Genomic DNA, 17,526 nt, shown 5'->3' with positions numbered 1-17,526 from the left:
GGTAGGAGCGTGTGCATTTATTCTGTTAACTACTAAGGAGGCACACACACTTTTCTGGCCCGAGAAGAGGCGACACAGGACATTTCTGTCAATAATATTTGAATTTTTCCCAACATTCAACAATCAAGCTTCCTGGAAACTGTTTTTGACTTGACTGACCTTCTGGAAGTTCTATGAATTGATCCATCAGCTTTGACACACTGGTACGAAGGCTTGCCTCATGGATTTGAACCTGATTGGATATTTGATGTGTGTGTGGTTGTCCTGCTCACGGGTGCTTGGAGGCTATCCCATCTGGTGGTGAGTACAATTCCTGACATCCAGCATCACAAACTACAGCCACAAAACACTTTTTGGTCAAAAGATCATTTCTGAGAGGGCAGAGTGAGCATTTTCAGTACCGCGTGGAAAAATGTTCTCCGACCCGGTCCAAAGAATCTTAACCTCAAATACTGGTGTAACGGAAAAGGCTGGCCGTTCTTTCCCTCACTCCACATGCAGGTCCATTTATCATATTACAATATTTTGGGATACAAAGTTTATCTTAGGAAAACTTCATGCAAGTGTAATGCTATTGTAGCAGCAAATCACTTTAAAGAATTAAAAAGTGTCAAGAATCCTGCCAAACTTGACAAACGTTAACAAACAGGTTAGGTTGGACTTTGATTACAGCACATCACCTAAACATTATGACAACAGATTTTGTTCACACAAACCTACACCTACAAAATGTATTGAGATTAAAATTATGTTTTGAAATAGATCCAGTTATCAGCACTGCCTGAAGTGCTGCTTTTGTTTTGCCTGCTCCGGCGTGTACACTGAGGCCGCTGGGCCTTACACATTGGTATAAATATAAATTGCTCATTTTATTCTGAATCACTTCATACAGTTGAATGTGTGACATTTAAAGAATTTTGTAACAAAAAATATTACCAAAACATATAATATTAAATGCTTGTATATTAATATTTTCCCCAATGCTTTGCTTAGCGGTAGCACAACACAACCCCCTCTTTGAATTGGTTAAGCGACAATGTTTGGGTGCCGCTAGTGTTTAGTCTTTGTTTTTGGCAAAAGAAAGTGACAGTTAGCGGTTTAATTCATTACAGATCCCACTACGTCCAGCTGACCACATATCTCCTGCTTATGTTTTTGAAACATAAAGCTCTTATTTAGTAGATATTTGTGTGGGTGTGTGACAAAGCTCTTCTGGCTCCAAACACAATACTTGTCAGCGCTACTGCACTTTTGGTAGCCCAATAGCATGCGGTCCCACTGTGGTGCGGTCCAAACCGCCAGCATCTTCTGGTTTCGTTTACAGAGCAGCATCTGCCAAACAGCCAGGCCACAGGGCTCAAGTGTTAATGGCAAAGACTTTACACCCCTGGCTACAGCAAGACGCATCAGACGCAATCACAAAGAAAGTGAGATTCGGTCCCTGAGAATTACCTGCAGCTGTTCAGTTCAAGCGGCTAACATGACACTGGTATAATGTTCTGACTTAAACAATGCGCGCTAGCTTTGATTTGGGTAACGCATTCTGGAGTGTTAGGAGTTCCTCGGAGGCTGGGGAGATGAAACGCCAACCCGTAGCTGCGGGTGGCGAAGAAGCAGCAGAGGAGCGGGTATCAAACGGCTCCGTCAGTGTCCATAGAAACAGAAGTCAGAGCTGTGTTAAGGGAGAAGGGTGCCGAGTTTCAGTCAGGGCAGGCTCCTCTCGCTCAGCTTATTTTCTCAGGGGCGATGACTCGGCCATAAATTCTCCAGCCAAGGTGGGATGGGTTGGAGGGAAAAGAGGTTTTGACTGCTTCATGCCTGGCAGCCTCACAGTTACAAGACAGGGTGTTGAAAACAAAACAGAGCATAAATAACTCGCCTGATATGCACATATGCATAGACCCAGATGAAGTGTAGTAGAAAGGCAGAGCAGCTAATGAGGTGTGAGTCAAAAAGTCAGACAATAAACTATATTGCCTGTTTAAATGCGAGAATGCGGAGAAACAGTAGTGGTGAAAATGTGTTTCAGATAAGTCATCGCTAATGTTCTAGAAAAGAAGCCACTTAGACACTTAGATTACAAGTGAACAGACTTTGATGGAGATTGTGAAGACATGCAAACACTCTGGTCCCTGCTGTCTTGATATAGAGATGTGAGGCTATGGACTTGTCAACCTGCACTATATAATGTTTCAATCAAATCAATTATGGCAGTTCTATTCAAATATAGATTTGTTTTAATGTACACGTTAAAGTAACTACTGTATACAATCATGCAAATAGTGAAAAAATGAAATGCTGCCTTTTAAAAGCTTCTCTCTAAGCAAATGTTTGTATTTTAAATTCATCTACTTAAAATGTGTAAGCTCAAGCAATTACAAATGTTATTTCAATGTAAAAGATCACATAACATGAACAATAAGTCAAAGTTTAATTGCAGTAGTAGTAGTGTTAACTAGTAGTAGTAGAAGTGTCGTACTAGCAGTAATTCAACTCATAGACAACAAACTGTATGATTTAATAGGCCCATCAACATAATTACGCAATAAAATGGTAGTTGGAACAATAATTTTAGGGATTTAATATTGCTCATGGGTGCTTTTTTCTTTGCGCAAGTGGGGATGTTTTTGTTATTCTTTTGTAGTAAACTTTCATTTGAACTGTAGCTTCTATGACTCACACATACTAACTCACTACTTATGTGTTTAATTCTGTTATTTAGTTAGTGCAGCTCATGAGTTAGCTGTGTCACTATTCACTAAGTGTCCCATCAAACTCCCATAAAAGAAAGCACCAAATCTGCCCAGGACAGATATTACCAATTAAACACGGGGCAGCTTAAAATGGGTTTTAAGTCGATCTCTGGGTCTCAGGAATGTCATTATCTCACAGTGACACCCCTCCCTCCACAGCTCCAATCCAATATTCAACCCCAAACGCAGGCCGCTATTGGCAAAGGGATCACCTAAATGATTCTTAGCATGAGAAAACCCCTCATGTGCAGCCGCTCTGTGTGAAAAAGATCAAGGATGTTCGTTCATTCTTCTCTGCAGTGGGCAAAAGGTAAAAAAGTCCAGAGGAATGCCATTCTTAAGAAATGCTGGGTATATGAATGGAGGAACACATCTATGGAGCCAGGGTCAAAGGCAATTTAGACCTAACCCCTAAAAGAAAGTCGCTGAAAATCTCTCATATTAAGATGTTAAGTAAACCCTTAGCCAAATAGGTGGTGTTCACGTGGCAGGATTTTTGGATGCATATAATTTCAAAAAGAGCTGGAGGATAGTTCAAAAAGCTATGATGGAATTTGTCTTGTCTTTTCTTCTCATATTGCAGATTGGATGTCTCGGTTTAGGGTTAATATCTCTGTAATTACTTATCCACATGAAACTAAAACTGTCAAAGTTCAATGTCTTCTCCATCAACATAAATACGCAAAAGTGAAATCATTTTTTTTTTCATAACGGCTCCAAAACTTGTGCCATTATTAAACCACAAAGACATGATTGCTGTCAGTTGAAAAGAATACTATGGCAACTTTGTGGAGCCAATCCCTAAAAAAAACGTTCATGAAGTTCAACATTCATAGATCATAAGTTTGGAGGTTTATTTCAAAAAACTTGACTCTTCCATAGAGTTACATAGGCTTCTGCAGTCCATCTGAAATTATAACGCCATCAAATTCTACACAGTTTTTAGTTTTTTCCAATAATGACATTATCTTTTACACTCTGGAGGTTTACCACAATTGAAAATGGGTGATATTGAGATGCAGTACGAAGCAAAAGTTAAAGACGCTGCACCTTATTTTTACAGTCTGAAATTTAAACTAACGATCTGAACATATTCCTCATTTTCCTGACAGATTCCTAACAGCATTGTAATTACTGCAATGGGTTTATGAGCACTTTTCACAATTTTCAGAGACAGAGTGTGTTTTCCTGTCACAATCATGCCAACATCAGCTAGTGTGCTAACAGTGCACCAGCATTACTTCCTGGGGCAAACATATTTTACTTTATTACATGAAAAAAAAAAAAAAATCATATACAGCCACTTTAATTCAGCAAACCAAAAGTGAATCCAACAAACATTCCATTATGAACAAGTTTGCACTGTGACACATGTTTTAAAACCACGCTCAGTGAGTTGTTCAAAGCAGAATGGTATTTCAAAGCAGTGAAGTTGAGTGCTAATCTTCTTCTACCATCAAAGGACATCCAATGCACTCTTGTAGGAAATGACAACGTCTCCCAGCGCACGGCTATTAGCGGCACTAAAACACAGGCCAGAACAGTTCCTCAAAGAGAAAACCAAAAACGACCAGCAGCAAAGAGGTCCTTAGGACACGTGGGGAAACAAAAACACAACATTTTAGCTCTTCATTAGCGCATCTTGTTACAGAGGTTAGTTTTTAGCAGCAGGTTTCTCTGACACGTGAGGTCATTTACACAGGCTAAATGTGGGTCAACCACCAGTCGCAAAATGATAATACATAAAGTTTTAAAACAAGGGCCAGTAACAAGGAAAGTACAAAAACCTCTAGAGTTACCTGCCAACATTAACATCATTATTAAGTTAAAAGGGCGAGGCTAAACTATGCATAACATTTGTTTTTCTAAGATGGGATTTTATAACAGAGATTAGAGTTATTACCTGCTTGGAAGAGAAATGTCTGTGGCTGTCAACTAGATGTACATGCAAAATTGTAGCTTCACACCCAAGTGCTAAATGTAATTATGTTAAAAGCATGTTTTGGGGTTACTTTCTTGCATAGGAGATTCTATACTTATGTTATTACATACAGTTACATGTGAAATATATTTCTGTAGAGATGACACAATATGGAAGCTGAGGCAACATGCAGCGCCTAATAAGCAGTGGCAGGAAAATATGCAGCGTTTCATTCTTTAAAGTCATTTAGACAAGCTGCAGCAGCAGCAGAGTGTGCTGGGTCTGAAGACAGACTTTCTGTCTGACTACAACACAACTCAAGGCAAAGCACTCAGTGACAGGCAGGTTCACAAGTTTACACAATGTTCAGTTCCCACTGTGCATCTTCCTATATCTGACTGCAGAACTTACCGTCCCAACTTGGCACGCACTGCTGCAGTCTCCAAAGAGGTGTGGAGGGGGTTACAAACGAGAAAGAGCAGAAAGAAAGAACAGGTTGGAACATTTTTCACTGGTCCTGTCATTTTTTATCTGATCAGCCAGAAGCTGTTGGACTACAAATCAAAAGCGTGCCAGAGAAAAGTTGAAGACAACAAAACGCAGACAGGAGTTTAGCATTCCTCCCTCCTTAAAAGTCCCATCCGCGGGCGAAGCTGGCAACTTTTGCTGTCCCACTTTCTCCATGTCTCCGTGGACACTCTTGTGGGATGTCTAGATTGGATTTTGATGGAAATACTTCCTGTATATGTCTCTGCCTCCTATGTGATTTACACCTGGGCTCCCCTCAGGCAAAGCAAAATATGGGTTGAGGCGTCAACATATAGAGGTAAATTAGAGGTGCATTGCAGTTTAAATTGAACAATGTTCTTATGGATTGTTACAGAAAAATACTGAAAATAGCAGAGGGAATGCACACTTGGAACTGATCACCTAAGGCACATAAGCTAACACAGCATATAAACTTTAAACATTTTAGAAGTTTCCTATAATGTGAGACTTGCTGTTGCTGAGGTGGAGAAGGATTTATATTACACAACTATATATTATTCCCTCAACATTAGTTTACTCAAAATAGAATTTAGATTGATTTGTGCATGTTGGAGTAATCCTGACATCTCCTGTACCTGAAGCTTGAGCTCTTCATTGCAAATTTGTTTTCACCTGCCCCATATCTCCACCCACTTCCTCTGTACTAACAATTATTCAGAAAATCCAGACTCTGTAGTGATACTTGTAGGGTTAAAAAATCCAAATGTTTTAGATCTATTTGCAGGAACAATAAGTATAATAATATGTATGTTTTTTACTAAGTATAAGAAAAAAAGCATAGAATGTCTTCTTTAAGTTTATTAATCACCCTAAAGAACAGTTAAATAATTTTAATAGATAGTAGATTTTTGGCTGTTAAATGGGGGGTATTATGCAAAATCAACTTTTTGGAGCTATTATAACATTATTCCCTCATCATAAACATGTTTTGAAGAGGTATCATATGTCATTCATGCATATTTGAGTCATTTTGTGATCTGTCCCGGCCCTATTCGCAGTATGATTCTGTCACAGAAATTTTCCAGAAATATAGAAAAGCAATACAATGCAAAGTCACAAACTGATGTGATATGCAGTAGTTTCATCAGTGTGATGCATGACGACTGGAGTTCAGAGAACAGAGGGTAACAAAACTGAAACTTATTAAACATTTTTAATACATTGTTGTCAGTGAATATAACATTTTCAAAACAATAAATGTAACATGGCGATCTAAAAATGTTATGTTAGCAATTAATAACCCACAGAAGTGTAATGTCCCTTCTTTAAGTAGGCCTGTGTATCATCTTATTTCTGACTGATTTGATTGATGCAAATGGGGAACAAGGGTGCATGTTTTAGCTGTGTGTGGACCCTGGACATGGCCTTCACACTGTTTCTACAAGCTATTAGGCTCAAAGCAGTGAGGGCAAAGGTTACATTCTGCTCCACAGATTCAGAGGGTCACCTGGTATGTTCTGTGCCTGTGGACACAAGGAGCTGTCTCACAGAGAGGCCATATGCTACACACTGACCCATGCAATAGACTTCACAACAGCAGCAGCCCGTTTCTGACGGGATGAGGCTCACGTACACACATGCATGTATATGAACACCTGAGGGATGATGTTTGCGTCTGATGTTGTGGTGTATCACTCATTACTGTCTCACTAACTGCAAACATGTCACACATCTACTGTGCAGAAGAATGTGTTTCTTCTGCTTAATTTTGGTGTTTTGCAGCGGCCTAACTTTCACACATGGCATGGTTTAGGTAAAGAGAAAACTACACAACCATGCTGTAAGCCCGAGGGCCAATAGGGGCCCCACACAGACATGCCTAAACATGCACCTGCCAAACCCTGCAGTTTGTGGCGCTGCTCATCTCATCCCCTGCAGCGGATTCCCCCGGCACTGCCTCTGTGGAGGTCTCTGAGTCTGCTGCTGCTCTGGGTTCAGACACGCCGCTGGTGGGTTCCCAGAACAGAGGCAAATGAGGCAGGATCGGCACAGCACCAAGTGGTTTAGATGCGTGCAGATATTGCCTGATACGCTTCATAACAAAGTCGGGTTAAGACTCACATTAGTACCTCATTAAAAGAACAAGCCTTTTTTTGTCATCTTTACATGTGCACTAAGTGAGGCACATCCTGTGCACACCAAACAAACGGCTGAGAGATCCACAGTCTCTAGTCTGAACATACTATGGCCACCACAACGTCTCATGCGGTTAGCAAACTGATCCCACAAGAAATCCTTAAGTCAATACTTAAGCTGGTATTTCAGTGAGGCAGGAAGGCTGTCCTCGATAGAACCTACATGCAAAGGGTGGCCCAATCTGTTCCTGTACATTAAAAGTTTATGCAGGCCACATTATTTATGTAAGAGACATTGCTTCTATAGTGATGTTGCAAGAAATCTGTCACTTACATCCGCTGAGTCGGAAGCACATGAGCTATTGGTGTCCATATCGTGACTGAGAAATGAATGGGCAGTAACCAAGCAGACAGACAGTGTAATTAAGTCCTTAGTCACTCCGTCAGCAGACAGAATGAAGTCAGCAACGTTTGAACTCAGTGATGTTGGGGAATTGGCCTTGGCAGATGAGCTAATGTGACTTGAATTAACACATGACATGATGAGATCAAGATTGATGCTCGCTGTCAAATAACTAACTACTAAATCACTGACAAGACAACATTAAACAGTAAACATGGCTACAATTTATTGGGGCAGTATTTTATGGATGTCAGAAGAGAATATAAAATGTTATAAGTGCAATTACTGACAAACTTGGTCATTGGATTGAAATGTAAAACTTGCTCTTCTGACTTTCTCATACTACAAACCTTTACGTCATTGTCCAAGTGTGTAATCTCTACCTGAAAGCTTGTCTTCACAATGCTCACCTGGGATAAAAAAAACAAAAAAAAACAATGCATGGAAGAAGAGAGGGTTGAAGGCAGGAGGGGGCAGGGACTTGGTGGTTACCACATGGAGAAAGCAGAGAGGTACAAACTGTGAACCTATCTGAGGGGGGATTTTTCCAACATGACTTCAATGGCTTGATTTTTGTCTTGGGGTAGGGCTTTGCACTGCAATCATCTGTCAGAGGCAGTGGCTGCTGTGATTGGGTTGCGCCCTGCGGGGGTCTTGAGGTCATCTTTAGTGGTGCTCTGATCTAATCAACGTCAACTGTTTTCCCGTGATGTTCTCGTAGTTAGTAGCTCCAGATTGGTCCCTGGCAGAGTAAGAGTCTCCTCAACCAGTATTAGAACTTCCACATGTCACAAAATGTATCATCAGTACAGGACAAAAACTTTTAGCTTTTAGACACAGGCAGTATTCAGGCAGCAGATGTAGACTGGATCTGCAAATGCAGAGGCTCCTTCCAGAAGTACGGTTTTGTTTGAGCTTGCCATCACAAAAACCTGTTAAAACACGGGTATAGCAAACATATTTTTGCTCTTCATTGGGGGAATTAAAATTAATTACCTGAATGAAACTATAATGGTTTCTGGCAGAGGTGCTGATCCTGCCTGTCTCACTGAGCTGAATAATCTCTGCTTAGACTCTGCCTTCTGGTAAAGCCAGGTAGCATCACATGTGCTATTACTGTATAATGCTGCATTGTCCATTATCAGTACTCACAGCTGCAACAACTGTCAAATCTTTATAACAGCTCCAGAAGAAAACCACTATGTGTTTATATATAATTAAAGTGATATACAGGGCTTTTCCCAAATCGTAAACCAACAACTATGTTAGATGAGCAGGAAAAAGAAATCACTCTTTGAAATGTCACCAGTCCCAGTGCCCTGAATGGGACTAAACAAGTACAAGTTTGAAGAATCACTGGGCTCTGAGATGACAAAGCAGTTTTCTGATCCATGTCATGTCATTGTTATTTTGTTGTAACCACAGACTGACCCCAGTGCTGCTCTGCTTTCTGTGTAACAGGTCCCTCGCTCTTGGACAGCAGTACTCGTCTCTGGGCTCACAACCCATCCTGTGCGGCTCAATCCCTGGCCTGGTGCCCAAACAGTTACGCTTCTGCCGCAACTACATAGAGATCATGCCCAGTGTCGCAGAAGGGGTCAAACTGGGGATCCAGGAATGCCAGCACCAGTTCAGAGGTCGCAGGTGGAACTGCACCACCATCAAGGACAACCTGGCTATCTTTGGTCCAGTACTAGATAAAGGTAATACAAAGTAAATATCAGATTCACAGGCTGCACTGTGCACAATGTAAAGTGTACAGCTAACAGCCCTTTCCACCTGAGGGCTCAGCACTGCTTGTTCTCTTGCTTCTGCTGACAAACGACTAACTGGGGCAATTACAATAATATACACCTTTGGCGGCTGCAGTGAGGAATGAGCCCAAAACAGGCTCTGGCATATTATTCCTCTTCAATCCATCTTTACCTTCAGTGTCCCATTTGTCTTTGACTCTGTGACTTCTGCTCTTTCGTTTTCCCAACCGTGTTTACACACTGCAACATGAAAGCAAGCCAGTGCCATAAATCTATCAGCAAAACCTGACAAGTACAGCTGATATACTGGAGGCATCCATCAGACTGTTGCATGCAGAATACCAATTCTGCAAGGGATGTGCCACACTAACACAACGTGACAATACAACAGAGAGAGCACCACCTAAACAGAAGCCATGTGTCATGCTAAGTGACTTCCATTTGCTAATTATAAAGATCGATGTTTGTGTGTTCTGAGTGGGGCAGCTGATTGGGAAAAAATACTGTGTGTCAGAGGGGATGGAAAAAATGGGCAGCATGAGCAGTCCAAACTCCTGAGTCAAATAAAAGGGAGAGGGGAAACCAAATGAGATTACAGCCAACAGAAAAGGGCTGGGGGCTCCGCTCAACCCCTACTGTGCATGAAGACCAGTGCGCGCCTCACACAGCCAGCTCCCACGGATGCCCCATTCACACGCCCTTTTGACTCTGTCATGAAAACAGGCTGAAAGGGGATCGCGGCGGCTCCAGGAGCAGCCGTGGTGTCATTTTGGGATGGGGATGAAGGAGGACCAGACTGGAGGAGAATCAGGAGGAATGATGAATGGTGCGTCTGGTTAGCAGCCGCAGTGACACAGGCCAGGCAGAGCCACCTTGGCTGTGCAGCTCCTGCGGTGGGACCCTGACGTGGGTGCTGGTGCATGGGACTGGGCTCTGGGTGTTGGTGGAGAGGGGGTTAGGGAGTTTAGGGAATGCCAGCTCCGGGCAGAGAGGGGCTGTGGGGGCGCGAGTCGCTGGGCCCTTTGTGCGGATAATACAGTGTGACACAAGGGAAACAAAGGGGGATTGATGGGCCCAGCAGGTAGCAGGAGCAGCGCTAGCCTTGGCTATCGTCCAGAGCTCCAGGGGCCCAGAGCTCATAGGAGCCTGTTGTGGAGAGCCTGGCCAGATTTATCAGGGGGACCCAGGATGTCCACTCTCAGAGAGAACTCAACTTAAATATTAGTTATTTACCTTTGGTCATTCAGATTTCCCTACCTGTCTCCACTTCTTTTTCATTTGTTGTGCAGAATTATAAAATGATGTCTTTCAAAAATCACATCTGACAGTTGACATAACAGTTTAAGCCATATATATAAATCATTTAACCTTTTCCCTTCTCAGTACAGACTCACACTCCCCTTTGTTGCAATAATGTAACATCTGGCTGACACTTCTGAGCTAAAGAGTTGAAAACAACTTAGCATGCAGACATCCTGTGAGTACAAAACCTTCTATAGCTACAGGCAAAATATTATCGCTTGTTTGTCTGCGGTTTGAAAAGTGAAAACCATTTGCTTTTCTAAATTACCAAATGATCTTTGGCTATTTTGCCATATTGCGGTCTGATCTATGTGTTTGCGAATGCACAAAAATTAAAGTTTGGGGAAATGTGTTTTCCATATATTTAAACAATTCCTTTAAAAGGGCAAACATTTTTACAGTAGTTTTGCTTCTTAAACATGTGTGTGTACTTTTAAGAGCAGTAGAGAGTAATGGCGGATAAGACTTAAGTGTGCTGTTATTGTGAAACAATGGTGTCTGGTTACATAATAAGCTGTTGCCTTCAAAGAGGCGTATATCTCCATCCCTGGTCCTCAGAAAGAAACTTGCCGACACGCGGCTGGGTTTCAGCGCAGACCCTCGGGTGGGAGCGGGACAGTGGGCGGGTCTTGGTGACATTCCTGAAACACTATCCAGATGCAAAGCAGCACACCTCAGGGATGACAGGAGGTCAGAGAGATCCCACTGAGCACAGGACTACTGACACCACCACAAAGAGCTGATGTCACTGCACACACCACTGTGGGGCCCTTTCATGAGCTCTGCACCACTCAATATCTTATATGGGTCATCTGAATCACACATTTGTAAAGTATACCTTAGTATCAGTTTCTCCTATAGGTGCAGGCCATACTAATGGGGCAAATACCAGAGGAGACATGCACTTTTCAAAGATGAACTGCTGCGTTAAAAGGTTCTAGCCTGGAGGGGTCCCTATCGCTACTTTTGTCTGGAAGTTGGCAGCAGTCATCTTTGCTCTATGTTGAACACAGCTTTGACATACCTCTCCTTCTTTTTGTCTTCTTACATTTCCTCAGCCACAAGAGAGTCGGCGTTTGTCCACGCCATCGCTTCTGCCGGTGTTGCATTCGCTGTGACGCGATCCTGTGCTGAGGGCACGTCCACCATGTGCGGCTGTGACTCCCATCACAAAGGACCTCCGGGCGAGGGCTGGAAATGGGGCGGCTGCAGTGAGGATGCCGAGTTTGGAGTGCTGGTGTCCAGGGAGTTTGCAGATGCCAGGGAGAACCGGCCGGACGCTCGATCGGCTATGAACAGGCACAATAATGAAGCAGGACGATCGGTAAATATCTGCATTTGACTAGCTGTAAATATGGTTAAACTATGGGACTGTATAGACTTATAAGGTGTCAAAGCGTTTGAAAGAAGGACAACATACATCTGGAATACATCTCAAACTGCAAGGAAAAGAAAGATTATTTCACAACTTGAACCAGGACATTTGTGCGTATTCACTCTAATAACCTGTTAGCAGACAAAGATTCATTAGCTAATCCAGCGAATCGATCATTAGCCTCTAATAATCATCATCATTATTATTATTTGTATCATTTGTATTTACAATTGTGACCTGAACAATCTTGACATTCCTACAACACACACTTGACTTGTCCACACATTACCTAGTTCCCAAGAAAAATGTGCACTTGAATTTGAATGACTACTTAATTGCCTATGAGCTGCTCTCACTGTCTCACTGTGGCCCCACACCTTTATTTTTATGCTTCACATCCACCAAAAACTCCCTGCCACTCACAAAGAGCCACAGGAGAGAGGGGAACATCAGGAAGTGAGTGGCAATTTAAAGCATCAGTAGGTGCTGACACCATTGGGAGAAACAGGCCCCGGTGCGATAGCAGGGGGCCATGAGCAGGGCCCAGGAGTAGACTGCCTTTGATCTGACACACAGGAGCAGGACCACAGGAGCAGAGTTGTGTCACACCACAGCTCCCACCTGGGCCTTTCATGCTCCAGCTGCCCCAGGGCATTATGGGAGAAGGCTGATGTTGGCATGACAAGATTACTGTTCATAAAGTGTGATGTCACTCTTCCCATCTCTAACACGGAGCCACAAAAGCCTTCCTCCTGTGGCTGGGGGTTTCTGTGGTTAAATATAGTTAGTGAATTTAAGCACAACAAAATCAAAAGACAAAAGGTGCCCAGGGGTAAGCACACTTATGGTAATGTGTGACTTCAGAGGGAATTCACCACAGCGCAGAGCCAGTACCTCACATCAGCCTGTACCTCACATCAGTCTGTACCTCACATCAATCTGTACCTCACATCAGTCTGTACCTCACATCAGTCTGTACCTCACATCAGTCTGTACCTCACATCAATCTGTACCTCACATCAGTCTGTACCTCACATCAGTCTGTACCTCACATCAGTCTGTACCTCACATCAGTCTGTACCTCACATCAATCTGTACCTCACATCGGCCTGTACCTCACATCAGCCTGTACCTCACATCAGCCTGTACCTCACATCAATCTGTACCTCACATCAGTCTGTACCTCACATCAGTCTGTACCTCACATCAGTCTGTACCTCACATCAGTCTGTACCTCACATCAATCTGTACCTCACATCAGTCTGTACCTCACATCAGTCTGTACCTCACATCAGTCTGTACCTCACATCAGTCTGTACCTCACATCAATCTGTACCTCACATCGGCCTGTACCTCACATCAGTCTGTACCTCACATCAGTCTGTACCTCACATCAGCCTGTACCTCACATCGATCTGTACCTCACATCAGCCTGTACCTCACATCAGCCTGTACCTCACATCAGCCTGTACCTCACATCAGCCTGTACCTCACATCGATCTGTACCTCACATCAGCCTGTACCTCACATCAGCCTGTACCTCACATCAGTCTGTACCTCACATCAGTCTGTACCTCACATCAGCTTGTACCTCAGGCTCACAGCTGCATTGCCTGAGTTAGAGCTGGTGGCAGACAGTTGTTCTTGGCCCGGGCCGCTGGTGTTTAGTGGTCTTGTTAGTCTGTGTTACTGAATTTCCTGAAGGTTTCTCCGACCAAAAAATTCCAATAGATCTTGGTTTCGGAGAGGCTTGGCTTTCCTTCCTTGCATCAGCGGATCAGCTACAGTCAACCAAAAATCTTTTCTTGATTACAAACCTTTTAAAACGCATTTGCTCAAGAATCAAGTGTTAACTTAGAAATAATAATAACAATAAAAAAAAAAAAAAACCAAGTAGGCCTACAGAAGACTTTTTGTTTATTAACCAACTCAAGCACATGTGGGCAGCTGGCCTTGATTAGCCCATAATAAAGTAATTGCATGGAAGTAGGCCTATAATAATGAGATCTTATTATAGATCTGTGACTCAGTGGGTTATATCCTTTCACTGACTGCAGTTTATTTACCTTTCAGACCATCCTGGACCACATGCACCTCCGCTGTAAGTGCCACGGCCTGTCCGGGAGCTGTGAGGTGAAGACCTGCTGGTGGGCGCAGCCGGACTTCCGCACTCTGGGGGACTACCTGAAGGACAAGTACGACAGCGCCTCTGAGATGATCGTGGAGAAGCACAGGGAGTCTCGGGGCTGGGTAGAGACGCTGCGAGTCAAATACGCCTTTTTCAAACACCCCACAGAGCGTGACCTTGTGTACTACGAGGGGTCACCCAACTTCTGCGAGCCCAACACGGAGACGGGCTCGTTCGGGACCAGGGACCGCGTGTGTAATGTGTCCTCGCACGGGATAGAGGGCTGTGATCTGCTCTGCTGTGGCCGGGGACACAACACCAGGACTGAGAAGCGCAAAGAGAAGTGTCACTGCATCTTCCACTGGTGCTGCTACGTCAGCTGCCAGGAGTGCGTGCGCGTATACGACGTACACACGTGCAAGTAAGCCTGGTTTGCCAGACTGTTGGACTCTCTGTGCTGCCCATCAAAACTTAACCCCTCTCCACTTCCCCCTGCTTCCCCCCCCCAAAAAAAAACACAGCATCGACACGGCACTCACCCTAAAGGGTTTTGGCACATTGTTGATGAACATTTTTGTACAAACCCTGCACTAGAAATGTTGCCCAGCACGTAATTTCACTCAGACTAGATTACAAGACCCTCCATGATCTGACCAACACCCCTCTTACAGGAAGCAGCTTCATTACCCCCCTCCCAGACACTGTCACGTGCAGCATCAGGACCCCATTCTCCCCTTTTGTCTTAATTTATTTCCTCCCCTCCAGCCATTGTTTGTGGCACGTACTCAACACTTTTTACCTGTGAGATGAATGCAGTAAAACTTTCAGACTCTCTGCTTTTGTATAAAAAAGCATGTTTTAACTAACACCTCATTTCTCTGGACATGTTGGCTCGTTTGTTATGAAATCCACACTATAGCCTACCCAAGGAAGATTCCACTTTGTAACTACTGAACTTCAATAGACAGTAGCCAGCTGTCTGTGTAACTACTGATTCTTAAGTTTTACCTTGTGTTGTTCTCTTCTGCACCAGTCTACAGTGGATGCCTGAAGATATGCTCCCGCCTGATTTTATAGCTCTGCATTTCTGAAATATTAGCTGTGGGCTGGGACTTTTGCAGGAGGGGGCATGTGTGTGAACAAGCACGCTCATTCCACTAAACATCAATTTGTATGCACTATCCAGTTACACGTACGTCCAGGTAGTTCGATATCAGCGTTCTACATCCATTACTTTTCATGTAGCCAGGTAATTTTTCTACCTGCCTTGCTGAAGTTTGACATTTTTACTCAAACCAACTGTAGTGACAATTACATTACTTCTGGTCCCATATTACACTATTTTCTGATCTGTGTTATGTTGTTTCCTCATCACAAACAGACCTGGAGTTGTGTTTTGTGTCATTCATAGATTAGAAAACACAATTGCCCAACTCTACTGAACAAAAGGTAAAAGGAAGCTGTTAACTTGAAAACTACTACTACTACTTTGGAGATGGAGACAGACTAATAATAAATGATTACTCAAACATGTGTGAATGAAACAAAACACAACTCCAGGTATGTTTTTGATGAGGAAACAACATTATAACCTGGTTTAAAGCTCACAAGGATCCATTTTGTGTAATATAGGACCTTACAGTACTGTGCCAACATTGAATAAAAATACTGTTATACGGAGACCACCACCACATCACTTCTCAAACTTGGCACAGTTTTTCATGCATCGTAAAAGGTGTAGTATAATATGTATAACTTCTAGAATCGAGGGTCTGCCACCTGCTTATCTCCACGCATGTCTTTGCCTTGAATGTTCCACAGCATGGCTTTAAACACACAATACATCCCGAACAGAGTTTAACGCCATAAAGAGGAACGATCAATACAGGCCAAGCAGTAACATCGCCATGGAGACAAGCAGCTGGTGACCCAATAAAACTCCCTGATCCGTTGTTGACCCTTTTCTAGAAAACACAAAAACAGTAAATTATTAATCATATTTTTCACACCCCATAAAAAAGTTTGGCTCTGTACTGAGACTATAAATAATGGTATTCTACTTGGGGGACTTGTGACGGCATGTGGTCGCCATAAGGCAGAGTGCGTTCTGATAATTGTTTACATCTTTGCTCCGCTGCAGATTTCTTCTCAGTGGGACATTTGAGGTCTTTAATGACTGATTTATGAACTTGTACTGCTGTTACCAAACCCCAAAACAACTCTCTTTTTACTTGGGAGATACTGGAGAAGCAATAAGTTACAATTTGGTCAGTAATATGTTGTGCGGAGGTACAAATGCCAGCCCATCTGTCTTCCTCTAGTGTTTTAATGAGATACAAAATTGTTACAAAACCACAGTGGAAAGCGATAGTGTGTTAAGCCTGAATGAAAAGACCAATGCTTGTTTTAGAGATTGAGTGGCGTTTAAAGTTGTACTATGTAACTTTTCTGGGGGAGGCTCCACTACCAGCTTGTCTTGATGTTATTGCTTTGCCTGGAATGTTCCACAGCATGGCATTAAACGCTTCTATCTAGGCAACCTTGCTCAAACTACAGATGCTTGTTTTTTTTTTAACAGTAAAAACAGATACATACGTTTAATGCCATACTGCCGAACATTCCAGGTAAAACATTAAAACTTATATGGAGGCAACAGGTGCTGGGCCTCCACCCACAAAAGTTACATAGTGCACATTTAAGTTATTTATGTGGATAAATCAGTAGTAAGCTTCATATTGAGTCCTGGTTGGGAACTGAAGAAAATGTATGGACTGATGGATAGATTAAAGCAGGTTGGTCCATTGCAGTAATAAAATGGTTTTCCCACACAACATGCCCCAACAGCCCCATCCTCGGATCATTACGTTTAACAATACAAATACATGTTGCTAGCTTAGACTGTTCTTTCTTTGACACATAGCTTAGCGCTGTTTAATTTTCTACCTGGCTTTCCTGTGTTCAGTTTATGTTCCACAAACTCCTAAACCTTTGCTATATCCAAAGTTTTGTACAAATGTTTTAAAGTGAATAATTCCCTTTTTATTTTATAATCGTAAATGTTATGTTTTTATAAATATTATTTATTATACAATGTATATATCTGTATGACTGAACTAAGATTATATATTTGAAGAAGAAACTGTCTCCTTGTCTTTTTGGAAACTGCACACCATTTTGATCAGAATATTTGAGGATTAGAAATAAACATGTTAAATGCCTGATTAATTACCATAGTGAGAAGCTATTTCATGTAAAAACAAACTATT

The 17,526-nt window shown here is 42.6% G+C and overlaps 1 protein-coding gene across 1 annotated transcript; it reads left to right on the top strand.

The window, feature by feature from the left end:
- wnt3 (wingless-type MMTV integration site family, member 3) lies at window positions 1-15,503 on the top strand. Its single transcript, XM_033984488.2, has 4 exons — window positions 1-300; window positions 9,163-9,404; window positions 11,816-12,081; window positions 14,206-15,503. The coding sequence occupies exons 1-4, from the start codon at window positions 221-223 to the stop codon at window positions 14,683-14,685; spliced, it is 1,068 nt and encodes a 355-aa protein (XP_033840379.1). The 5' UTR covers window positions 1-220; the 3' UTR covers window positions 14,686-15,503.
- Window positions 15,504-17,526: the final 2,023 nt, after the last annotated feature.

The sequence above is a fragment of the Periophthalmus magnuspinnatus genome, chromosome 19, assembly GCF_009829125.3.
Source record: "Periophthalmus magnuspinnatus isolate fPerMag1 chromosome 19, fPerMag1.2.pri, whole genome shotgun sequence".
Taxonomy (NCBI): Eukaryota; Metazoa; Chordata; class Actinopteri; order Gobiiformes; family Gobiidae; genus Periophthalmus; species Periophthalmus magnuspinnatus.
This window is presented reverse-complemented; position numbering and strand designations above follow the sequence as displayed.

Bases quoted from the DNA above. Each gene is read 5' to 3' on its own strand.
- wnt3 (XM_033984488.2), top strand. From the start codon at position 221: ATGGATTTGAACCTGATTGGATATTTGATGTGTGTGTGGTTGTCCTGC. The intron at 301-9,162 runs GTGAGTACAATT...TCTGTGTAACAG, and splicing joins GGAGGCTATCCCATCTGGTG to GTCCCTCGCTCTTGGACAGC. The intron at 9,405-11,815 runs GTAATACAAAGT...ACATTTCCTCAG, and splicing joins TGGTCCAGTACTAGATAAAG to CCACAAGAGAGTCGGCGTTT.